The 12703-nt window shown below is 42.9% G+C and overlaps 1 protein-coding gene across 4 annotated transcripts in view; it reads left to right on the top strand.

Annotated features, from left to right (window-relative positions):
* The window catches only part of wdr27 (WD repeat domain 27), a 327145-nt gene that overhangs the window by 9196 nt on the left and 305246 nt on the right, over positions 1-12703 (top strand). For all 4 annotated transcript variants that reach the window (XR_010963597.1, XM_067988592.1, XM_067988591.1 and 1 more), the window contains exons 5-9: positions 394-507; positions 1429-1480; positions 1597-1667; positions 7486-7609; positions 10931-11099. Coding sequence is in view for 3 of the 4 variants with exons in the window: in XM_067988592.1 (XP_067844693.1) it covers positions 394-507; positions 1429-1480; positions 1597-1667; positions 7486-7609; positions 10931-11099 (530 nt within the window). In the remaining variant the exon portion in view is untranslated. The remainder of the gene's footprint in view (positions 1-393; positions 508-1428; positions 1481-1596; positions 1668-7485; positions 7610-10930; positions 11100-12703) is intronic.

Below are 12703 nucleotides of genomic sequence, written 5' to 3'. Positions count from 1 at the left end.
CATTTTTGTGATCTGCCGAGTGATATTGCCAAGTTGATAGTGAATTACACCCAATTTTGCCATGTGATTTGGGTTGGATTTAATTCCACATATTAGAGGTGAAAGGACAAAGGTTAAGATCAACACATCACCCATCCTTGATTATTGTGCTTTTTCAATTTTTAAACTATACTTAATGAGTTCAATTAATAGTCTAAATTTTACTAATCTGCCGTATGTATAATAAAACAAATTAGTTAACCATCGCCTATTTCTTAGCAGATGGTTAGTGATTAATAAATCACATAACTTTCTATTGATAGTCAGGTGATAGACCAATATCAGGTTAAAAAGAGAAATTCATATTTCTGTAAAACGGGCCAATTTATATACCTGTATTTAATGCTCTATTAGCAGGAGGATATTTTGGCTGTCTTGGAAGGTCATCTTGGTGCAGTAACAGCTGCAGAATTTTGTCCTTGGCAATCAAACATACTCGTATCAATCTCTGAAGACAGGACTTTTAAGGTATGAAAGTTGCAGTTTTTTGAAATTTTATAACTTAAGCAGTTTTTCTTCTAGAACATTATCTCTCATCTACAATCCTTCCAGCCGCAATGTTCTCAATCAAAATGTATCCCAAAACCTCCAGTGTTCTTCCCAAACCAACGATCTGTCCATCTCCCAGGCGTCAATTGACACAATATCAACTGCTTTGTTGGAATACATTTTCCAGCCCCAAAAAATGAGTCATTAACTTGACAGATCTCCCTCTGCCTCTTCTTTTATTATTTCTATTTCTTTATATACTGGATTCAGACCAGGACTTCATAGAAATTACACCTCTGCCGGTTTTAGGTGCGGTTAAGGAGCTATCTACTCGAATCCCATTTCCTTGCCCTTGTATCCTATATTATTTTTAAAAATTTATTTACTAATTCCTATTTAAATGATGTTGTAATCTCTGCTTCAATAGCCACTTGTGGTAATGCTGCTCTGTGTGAAAAAAATTCTACAAACTATCACTTCGCGTTTCTAGTGATAATCGTGAGTCCACAGGCGGGAAATTCAACTCACTGCCGTCCGTTTAGCACCTGAAAAATGGGCGGCTAGGAGTTGAAAGTGAGAGGCAGGGGGTCAACTTGGCCGTCCCATCGATGCTCACGGCCTGCCCGATGCCATATCCAGACAGGCCTCCAAATGGGTGAACAGCCCACCACCTGAAACAGGCGTAAGGCTGCTTTACTGTACAAATCAGGGTCTCTGATGCAAAGTTTGGGTACAAATGGGTGGAGCTTGCTCTGTGCCAGCTCCTCCTAGTTATACCAAGTCTTGAGCAGACTTTAAGGTTAGTCTGCTCAAGTAAAGCTGGAGGCCGGTGAAAAAACATCCACAAACGTAATGAACATTATTCTGTAGCAGTGACATTTCTCTTTATTTTTATATAAGGTTTGGGATCTCACCGGTAGTGTATTACTGTATCAGTCAGCAGTGTTATCAAGTAAGTTTGCTTTGGTCTTATTAAATTTTTCATTATTGAAGATGTGTAAATTGTTTAATGTGTGATCATTTCTAAGCTATTTGGCTGATGATCTGAAGTTTCTCATTTTTACATAGGCTACCCTCTGTTGAGCTTGTGTATGGACAACAGAGCTCATCAGTTTATTACTGGATCTGCTAACGGACAGGTAGGATTAGTGATGCCTTTGTACAAAATTCCTAAAACATTGTAGAGAAGATAGTAAACGGTTTTCAGATTTCTGTTTGATGAAGTAATGCTAATTCGTTCAATATTGTTTCTCTCCATACCAGACACTCTTTGTACATGTGTAATGCTGGATCAAACTTGTTTTCAATGTTCAATTTAACCAGCAATTTTCTAGTATTGTTCTATTTATGTCTACCCAATAACCTTACCTGTGTCAGTTATACTTCAAGGGCATGATTTTGACCCCGAGCCGGGTAGGGGGTGGGGGTGTCAAATTGCGGATGAGAAACCCGGAAATACGGGTTTCCCGGACGTCCTTACGATTTTGACATAAAGACGTTTTTTTTTGTCGGTTTGCTAACCGACTGACCGGCCTGATTGACAGGCTGGTCTCAGTCGGACAGGAGAGCAGCCAGGGAGAGGGTGCGTTCAGGTAAGTCTTCAGATAAGTCTTTGGTTGTATGGGGGGGGGGGGCACGGGGGCATGGGTGGGCACAGGGAGGGAGTCGTCATGGGGGGGGGGGATTGGGTGTCATTGCGGGGGTCCGTGATCGTTGGGGGAGGGATGGGGGTTATCGCGGGGGTTTGCGATAGTTGTGGGGAGGGATCGGGGGTCATCATGCGGGTCCGTGATTGTTTGGGGGGGGTCGGAGATCGGGGGGGGAGGGTGTCCGCGATCACTGGGGGGATGGGAGATCGGAGGGGATCCGCGATCGTTATGGGGGTTGGTCGGAGATCAGGGGGGTGGGGTAATGTCTGTGGTCGCTGCAGGTAGGCTTGTTGGGCCTGAGGGAAGCACTCCTGCTCCTCCGGGCCCACGAGCTGCGCCAGAAAGGCACTTACCCGTTAGTTTTGGGCCTTCTTGCCTCCTTTTGCGTGGCGTGAAGGAGAAGGCCCAGGAATTGCGGCCCCCAGAGGTTGAAATTGGAAACTCTGCAAAAATGGAGGCCCGCAGCCTCCTAGAAAGGTTTTAATCACCAACCCGCCTCCTGGGAGCGGGTTGGTCTCCCGCCCCTTGTCCCGCCCCGGTGAAAACTGGAAGTGGGCGGGTTGGAGGCGGGTCTGAAATGGTTGCGATTTTGAATGCCCGCCCGCCCCCCAATCCACCCCTTTTTCAATGTTAAAATCGTGCCCCAAGTATCACACCTCAGCCATCACACCTTATTTGTAAAGTACGTATCACACTTGCAACTAATTCAGCTCAAGTTTCAGATCCATGAAACTGCAACAAATCACAACGGAACAGGTAGGGAAAATACCAATCAAAAGTAGGCAAAGTCATACAAATAAACTCCCAATGGAAAACTGGTAAGAATGCATGAAAATAACCGATCAACTAACCAATCACCAGAAAAGAAGAGAACCAGTGAACTTGCTCCAGAGACCAACTTGGAATCTGACTAAACTGAGAAACTTATAATTGGAAATTACATCTGTGACATTATAAATTCATTAATATATGACATAATTACAAAATTATTAAACTTACCAATACATTAACATTTTTGGTATTTTAAAATGTGTCAAACAATGTTTTTTTTGTCTAAGGTTTGTATGCCTCTGAGAAATCTAGAGCTAGAGTTCATGGGATTTCCCAGTGCAGTCATTCTCGGCTAAAGAGATTCAATAAGATGCCAGGCTATAATTCCCAGCATGTATCTGTCCACAATTCCAAGAAATATTTGTGATTGACAGCAAGACTTGTTATTCACAGAGTATGCCGGGGCTTGCTCTTTATAAGCCTCACTCCCTGCTGCGCTCCTTTATATCCATGGAACGTTACTGAGAAATTTCCAGGGAAATCAATTTTACGAGCAGTGACAGTAACCAGAATTTGTTTTTTTCTATTAAATGTTAAAACAAGGTAAAGTAGAAACTGTAACTTATTCAAACGGCTGTTTATTTAGCAAATGCAGTATGTTATATGTGAAACATAATGTTGTAAATTGTACCAGCTGCATTTCTTTTATTTATGTTCATTTCCAAACTCAAAAATATCTAGCAAAATAGATGATTAATTTAAATAACAGAAATTGCTTCTAAATAAAAGTCCTAAATTTAAACACGTTCATCTAAACCAAACTTTTTAGTAACATTAAGTACATTTTCAGAGATATTTATTTTCCAGAAACGAATCAGAAAGACTTGCTACACTGTCTCCAAGGAGAGTTCTTACAAACTTATTTCCAAATTCTTTCAGTGGATATGTGCACCCTTTCCATTCCCATTTACCAGCGTTATTCCTTGCAACAGCATAATCTTTCACTCACAATGAGCAGTGCCACAGAAGATCTGCTAATACATATGGAAAAGATAGCACGAAAGGAAAGGATATGATATTTATACAGTGAATGAAAGAAACTGCATAATAAACAAGTAATAACATAACAGTCTGTTATATCTGGGCACATCTGCAGTTTGTATATATGTCATATGGTGTTGGGTCCATTCTAACCCATATGGCTTATTGCTTAGTTAAAAAGGAAATTTGAATTAAGATGGGAATTTACTTGTTTTTTGGAGGTACTGAGTCAAAAGCATATATCGCACTTAAATGAGATGAATTGGTAACTGGGAGTAACAATGTGTTTGTCCCTTTCCTGTAATATATAAAAGTGCCTTGATATTGTGTTATGCTATTTTCCTTATGCTCTGATCAGTTACACTGAACCTCACTACTTTATTGAAGACACCTAGAATCCAGCACTACTGCTCCATTACTCTTTTCTGGCTAAAATAAATGTGGCCCTCAATTTCCACAGGGATTCTCCCGATCTCTTCCTGTAACTGTGATGGGAGATCAGCAGAACCCCGGAGAAACCGCGTAAATGGATTCTCCTGATGTCCAGCGGAAGTACGGTGGGCGATCAGGAGAACCCTTACAGAAATTCGGGGCCTGTTACTTTGTAAATTCTTAGAAGTTAGTCTGATGGTGCACTGGCATTGTGCAACGGTAATTCAGTGAATCGTACCACTTAGTGGCAGGATATGGGCAAGAACTTTGTTTGCAATTTCTCGCTTATTGAGTTCCTAATCTTGTCATCAAAGGTGACCCAAGCAGAGACTACCTGTTTTCCCACCGGCAGCGACATTCTGTTTCTGAGACACTCAAGGTCACTGTCATGTGCACTCCTTAGCAACTATTTAGATTATTCTTAGCTTACGTCTGGAAGTAACTGGCAGCAGCTTACTGTTCCCTTGGCAAACAATGGTATGCAGGGTGAAAATAAAACACTAAAGGGGTGAAGTTGGACATGGGTGGGGTCACAAAACAGGTGACATCACATCGGTCGCCCATTATAAGCCCCGCGTGATATTCAGTTCCACTGACTTCAATAGAAGTGAATATTGGGTGTGTTGTATAATGGATGGCGAATGCAATTCTGCCTGTTTTTGCGTCCTGGCCATGTCCAATTTCACCCCTTCTGTACACCTGCGATACTCAGTGGGTGATTGTGCCATGTTTTTTTTTATTCGTTCACGGGATGTGGGCGTCGCTGGCAAGGCCGGCATTTATTGCCCATCCCTAATTGCCCTCGAGAAGGTGGTGGTGAACCGCTGCAGTCGTGTGGTGACGGTTCTCCCACAGTGCTGTTAGGAAGGGAGTTCCAGGATTTTGACCCAGCGACAATGAAGGAACGGCGATATATTTCCAAGTCGGGATGGTGTGTGACTTGGAGGGGAACGTGCAGGTGGTGTTGTTCCCATGCGCCTGCTGCCCTTATCCTTCTAGGTGGTAGAGGTCGCGGGTTTGGGAGGTGCTGTCGAAGAAGCCTTGGCGAGTTGCTGCAGTGCATCCTGTGGATGGTGCACACTGCAGCCACAGTGCGCCGGTGGTGAAGGGAGTGAATGTTTAGGGTGGTGGATGGGGTGCCAATCAAGCGGGCTGCTTTATCTTGGATGGTGTCGAGCTTCTTGAGTGTTGTTGGAGCTGCACTCATCCAGGCAAGTGGAGAGTATTCCATCACACTCCTGACTTGTGCCTTGTAGATGGTGGAAAGGCTTTGGGGAGTCAGGAGGTGAGTCACTCGCCGCAGAATACCCAGCCTCTGACCTGCTCTCGTAGCCACGGTATTTATATGGCTGGTCCAGTTAAGTTTCTGGTCAATGGTGACCCCCAGGATGTTGATGGTGGGGGATTCGGTGATGGTAATGCCGTTGAATGTCAAGGGGAGGTGGTTAGACTCTCTCTTGTTGGAGATGGTCATTGCCTGGCACTTATCTGGCGCGAATGTTACTTGCCACTTATGCGCCCAAGCCTGGATGTTGTCCAGGTCTTGCTGCATGCAGGCTCGGACTGCTTCATTATCTGAGGGGTTGCGAATGGAACTGAACACTGTGCAGTCATCAGCGAACATCCCCATTTCTGACCTTATGATGGAGGGAAGGTCATTGATGAAGCAGCTGAAGATGGTTGGGCCTAGGACACTGCCCTGAGGAACTCCTGCAGCAATGCCCTGGGGCTGAGATGATTGGCCTCCAACAACCACTACCATCTTCCTTTGTGCTAGGTATGACTCCAGCCACTGGAGAGTTTTCCCCCTGATTCCCATTGACTTCAATTTTACTAGGGCTCCTTGGTGCCACACTCGGTCAAATGCTGCCTTGATGTCAAGGGCAGTCACTCTCACCTCACCTCTGGAATTCAGCTCTTTTGTCCATGTTTGGACCAAGGCTGTAATGAGGTCTGGAGCCGAGTGGTCCTGGCGGAACCCAAACTGAGCATCGGTGAGCAGGTTATTGGTGAGTAAGTGCCGCTTGATAGCACTGTCGAAGACACCTTCCATCACTTTGCTGATGATTGAGAGTAGACTGATGGGGCGGTAATTGGCCGGATTGGATTTGTCCTGCATTTTGTGGACAGGACATACCTGGGCAATTTTCCACATTGTCGGGTGGATGCCAGTGTTGTAGCTGTACTGGAACAGCTTGGCTAGAGGCGCAGCTAGTTCTGGAGCACAAGTCTTCAGCACTACAGCTGGGATGTTGTCGGGGCCCATAGCCTTTGCTGTATCCAGTGCACTCAGCCGTTTCTTGATATCACGTGGAGTGAATCGAATTGGCCGAAGACTGGCTTCCGTGATGGTGGGGATATCGGGAGGAGGCTGAGATGGATTATCCACTCGGCACTTCTGGCTGAAGATGTGATGTAGTAATGAGCCACGCAGCAGGAGAAGCTCAGATATAAAGTTTTTAGTTATACATGTACATAGATCGGGTTGTTTCTCTTGCTTTGTAAAAAAAAAACCTCCCCATTTTTGATTTCCAAGTTAAGGAGGGAGGTCCCCAGCTCAGATCGTTTATGGGATCTCTCATCGAGTCATTCAATAGCGAACAATGCAAATCAGCATAATTTCTAATCCTGCATACCAGTTGGGAAGTAACTGTGGTGGGGAATTGGAATTTTCATTACTGGCTGGGTACTTAATTGGTGCTAAAATTTCCTTCTTCAGATGTTAAAAAAAAAAGAAAGACTTGCATTTATATAGCACCTTTCACAACCTCAGGACGTCCCAAAGCGCTTTACAGCCAGTGAAGTACTTGTAAAGTGTGGTCACTGTTGTAATGTAGTCAAAAGGAATTGAATTGTCATTGTATAGAATAGGAAGAGGGAAATCGAGTGGTGCTGCCTCAAAAGTTTCTTAAAGTTTCAGTTATCTCTAGTAATTTTCTGAGTCGATAGTCAGTCTACTTACAGTATGTGGAGCAGACATTTATTTGTAAATAACTACAGCTAAAGATGATCAATCTATTCATTTCTATACATAATTTATGTTTTACCAACTTGCTTCTTGCAGCTAGATGTATTCACTTTACTGGATGGTCCGCAGTGCCGTCGTGTGCTGCACATTGACCTACAGAAAGAACAGCAGAAATACTACTGCAAGATCCAGCAGAAAGTCAAATTATCAGAGAATTCAGGTACTGGGCTGAACTAGATTCAATTATTTTAATCTCACTCACTCCAGGCTTATTGCTATCTTTAATATCTTTACAAATGATCTGGAGCTAGGAGTCACAAGCACAGTGGCTAAATTTTCAGATGATACGAAGCTAATGAAGGTGGTAGACTCCGAAGCTGAACGGGTTAAGCTAGAGGAGGATTTGAATATACTTGAGTATTGGGCAGATGGATGGCAGATGAAACTCATTGTAGAGAAATGCAAAGTGCTTCACATGGGGACAAAAAAATCTAGGAAGGGACCATTACTTAAAGAAAATAACGTGCATGGAAAATGAAAGAGGTCTGGGGTTCCTGATTGACAATAACTTGAAGCTATTGCAACAATGCTTGGTGGCAGTGAGTAAAACAAATCAGATGTTGGGATGCATTAACAGGTCAATATTGAACCTTGTAAACAATTTTACAACACCAAGTTATAGTCCAACAATTTTATTTTAAAATCCACAAGCTTTCAGAGGCTTCCTCCTTCCTCAGGTGAATGTGGAACTGAAATCCTCGAACCTATCGCATTTATAAATCACAGAACAATGCCTGGTGATTACAGAGAGTCTTTTCAACTGCTCGTTGCCAAGGCAACCAAAGTGTTCAGACAGATAGGTGTTACCTACAGGCCCACCGAATATACAAACGGCCAGAACTAAAAAAACAGATGATGTGGAGATGCCAATTAAAAAAACAGAGCGAGAGAGGTAGAAACATAGAAACCTCCGGAAGGAAAAGACAGCAATTGACCCGTTATATTAAAAACAGATAACATTTGTTCGCTGGTGGGGTAACGTGTAGCGTGACATGAACCCAAGATCCCGGTTGAGGCCGTCCTCATGGGTGCGGAACTTGGCTATCAATTTCTGCTCGACGATTTTGCATTGTCGAGTGTCTTAAAGCCGCCTTGGAGTACGTAATATTGTACGAATATTGAACCTGCCACTTTATAAATCGTTGGTGCAATCGCAATTAGAATGCTGTGTATAGTTCTGGTCGCTGCAGTACGAAAAGGATATTGGAGCTATTGAGAGGATACAGAAGAAAGCAACTAAAATGATTGAGGGGATGGAGAGATTTTTTTTTTATTCCTTCATGGAATGTGGGCATCGCTTGCAAGGCCAGTATTTATTGCCCATCCCTAATTACCCTTGAGAAGGTGGTGGTGAGCCGCCTTCTTGAACCGCTGCAGTATGTGTGGTGAAGGTTCTCCCACAGTTCTGTTCGGTAGGGAGTTCCAGGATTTTGACCCAGCAATGATGAAGGTATGGCGATATACCAAGTCAGGATGGTGTGTGACTTGGAGGGGAACGTACAGGTGGTGGTGTTCCCATGCGCCTGCTGCCCTTGCCCTCATAATTGGATTATGAGGAGTGATTATGTAAATTGAATTTGTTCTCACTGGAAAGGAGAAGGTCAAAAGGAATGACCTCAGGCAGCAATAGTGTCATTCACAGGTTAAACCGTTATCCATTGTGTCTGAAAACATGTTCTAATTCTGGTACAGGTAATGCAGTCATGCAAGAGGTTTGAAAAAATGTGAGATGCTTTTCATAAATTGCTGTATTATTGACCTGCTTAACTGAACCAGTAACTGTGAAAATTAAATATCTGGCCACTCACTATTAAAAGAAAACTTATTTTGTTGATTTTTAATAAGACACTTCATGAATCTAGTAATCTTGATCTGAGATGGTTTTATTAAAAATTATTAGGACATCACCTTTGACTTGTCTGCCCTTGCAAATTACCGCCCCATCCTCAGCCTCCTTTTCCTCTCCAAGGTCCTTGAACGTGTTGCCACCGCCCAAATCTGTGCCCATCTTTCCTGCAACTCGATGTTTGAATATCTCCAATCAGGTTTCCAGCCCTGCCACTGCATCGAAATGGGCTTAAACAAAGTCATAAATGTCATCCTCTGTGACTGTAACCGTGGGTAATTATCTGTCATTATCAGTCATTGTCGTCATTGACCTCTGCAGCCTTTGACATAGTTCAACACACCATCTTCCTCCAACAACTCTCCTCTGTTGTCCAGCTTAGTGGATCTGCCCTCACTTAATTCCACTTTTACGTATCTGATTGTAGCCAGAGCATCTCCAACAATGGCTTCTCTTTCCGCACCCACACCGTTACCTCTGGAGTCCCCCAAGGATCTATCCCTTCTCTTCCTCATCCACATGTTGCCCCTTGGCAATATCATCCAAAGACATGTGGTCGAGATCTACAAGTACCTTGACGACTACCAGCTCTACATCACCTCTCTACTTCCCCATGCCTCTGTGATGTCAGACTGCTTGTCTGACATCTAGTCTTGGATGACCTCGAGTTGAGTATCCAACCCCATACCCTCTCCATAACATCGGCCACCTCTGCCCCTACCTCAGCCCATCTGCTGCTGAAACTCTCTTATCTATGCCTTTGTCACCTCCAGACTTGACTATTCCAATGGTCTTATGACCAGCCTCTCATCCTCCACCATCCGTAAACTGCAGCTCAACTGAAACTCTACTGCCCGTATCCTATCACGCACCTAGCCCCCCTCACCTATCATCCTTGTCCTCGCTGGCCTACAGTGCCTCCCAGTCCCACAACACTTCAAATTTAAAATTCTCATCCTCATTTTTAAATCCCTTCATGTCCTCGTCCCTCCCTAAGGCTGTAACGCCCACAAGCCCTACAACCCCTTCCGAAATCTCCATTCCATCAACTCTGGCCTCTTGTGCGTCCCTCCTTCTTCACCCTACCATTGGTTGTCTAGAAGTTATGATCTGAAATTCCCTTCCTAAACCTCTCCACCTCCTCTCCTCCTTTAAGACCCCCCTCAGAACCCCTCTTTGACCTGGCTTTTGGTCACCCCTCCTAATATTTCCTGTGTTGCTTTAGTATCCATTATTTTTGATTACACCTCTGTGAGGCACTGTCTGATTTTTTTAATGTTAAAGGTGCTATATAAATGCAAGTTGTTGTTGTGATCCTACCGTTTTGTTTTTTCGGTCAAGGTATATTAAGAGTATGTGCATGTACATTTTGCCAGGCAAAGTCTATCTTTCGTGATAAAGATAATATTGTATGTACATGTAAAGCCAGAAATGGAATGGGGATGTGCATTGCTAGTTAATCATTATCTGAAAGAGAAAGAGATCTTAACATTTTGCATGTGACACTGTAGGGCACAACCAATATTGTATTTTCAACATTCTTAGTTTATATGTCTGATTTCCATAATTCACATTTTTCTACCTTTCGTTGATGTAATTGTTAATCTTAATTGTTAATCTTTTTTCTATTTACAGATGTTGAGTGTATAAACAGTCTGAGTAATTGTAAGAATCTGCATTATTCTTCATCCTATCTCAATGATAATGATTTGGAAAGTGGACCACATGCATATATTGAACTTCCAATCCTCAGAATGTCTCATTGTGAATATTTATTAAGCAGCTTACTGGAAAAGGATTCAAGGTACGCATTTTTACTCATTTAAAAACTGCAAATAAATGGATGATTTTTGAATGAGAAAGTATTGCCTAAGTAACTTTAAACAGAACTACCCATATCAATGCTTATAGAACAAGGAGGGGAGGCTTAGGAATGCAATCCTAAGGCAGGGCAGGGAGTCAGTGGCAAGATGAGACTGGGGAGCAAGTGTGATTATGTGGAGCATAAGGGGTGAGGTCTGTCATAGGGTGGAAATGTGTAGCGCAGAGGTTAGCGAAGGATGAGGCTATGAGTGGGAGACCTGGAGACAAAGTAGCAGAAAGGCAGATGGGCTATGAGAGAAAGAGGTACTTAGGTGAGCCGTGGAGGTCAATTAGCACTTTTGCTTGCCTTTTAGCTGGGCTATCAGTGTGGAACTGTTAAGGCAGTTGAGATTTTTTCCCCCTAGTATATGATTGATTGTTTTTCTAAAAAGCAGCTGATTTATTTTTACTGCTTTATGATTGTTTCAATGTTTCGAAGATAAAATAAACAATCAGAAAACTGGGACTTGAGCTTACAGTCAGACAGTCACTGCAGACAAAAAATATTTTGTTATATGGATGGATATGGCCATTTATAACTAAGTAGAAACATTGCTGGCCACAAAATACTCAATTGTAGCTGTGCCCAGATCAAACATCTTTTATCAACTAATGAAGCAATTGAGAGACATTCTATATGACTTTGTTCTCCAGATTCCTGCTGTGGGGAAGTATCTAACTCAGAATACTAAGAGAGACAGGGATGATATTTTTGAGACATTGGCAGTCATTATGAGGGACTGGATGAACAATGAGGAGGTACTAGTAATTTTTAGAGGTCAACCTGGTGTCTATTTTCAAAAAGGTTGACAAAGCAGACACAGACAGCTACAGTCCCATTAGTCCTACTTCAGTGCAGTGTAAAATAACAGGATTAATTATCAGGAATAAATTGGAGAATTATCTGTACAATAATGACCTGGTAAAAAGCAAACAACATGAATTCAGAAGGGGACAGTCCTGCCTGGGCAACCTCTTTGACCTTTTTTTTGCAGAAGTGACATCCCAAATGGACTATGGAAAGCCATACAATATGGTGTATTTAGACTTCCAAAAAGCATTTTGCAAAGTTTCATACAAAAGGCTACCTCTGACTTCTGATGCTTCATCAGTCCTCTTAGAGGCTCTGGGTATTGGGAGTTCTCACCTCCTCCTGCATCAATGGCCTTGTTTGGGGCAGGCAGATGCTCTGCCCCACTAGGCCAGATGGAAATTCTGGGGCAAGGGTAACCTGACGTAACTGGATCGCAACCTATTTGCGGTTATTTCACTCCACTGCTGCTAGAGTTATGGCAGGAGTGCAGTGTGAGGGACTTGAACTTTTGGCTTCTTATTTCTTTTACTGTTCAAATATATTTGTTTAGCTGTTAAAACCTAAGTCATAGTCCAATGAAGTGTTATTCTGCCGCCTTCCAAAGTCAAGGAGAATAAATTGAGGGCGCCTGAGTAAAATCAGTAAGCCTAAATGAAATGAAGAGGGTTCTCTGTTCAATCCGTGATCACGCCTATATATCTGGGAAAGTAAAAACACTGTCTGGGACAGTG

This window comes from Heptranchias perlo, chromosome 8 (genome assembly GCF_035084215.1).
Source record: "Heptranchias perlo isolate sHepPer1 chromosome 8, sHepPer1.hap1, whole genome shotgun sequence".
Classification (NCBI taxonomy): Eukaryota; Metazoa; Chordata; class Chondrichthyes; order Hexanchiformes; family Hexanchidae; genus Heptranchias; species Heptranchias perlo.
The sequence above is the reverse complement of the archived record's forward strand: the minus strand, read 5'-3'. Positions and strand labels throughout refer to the sequence as shown.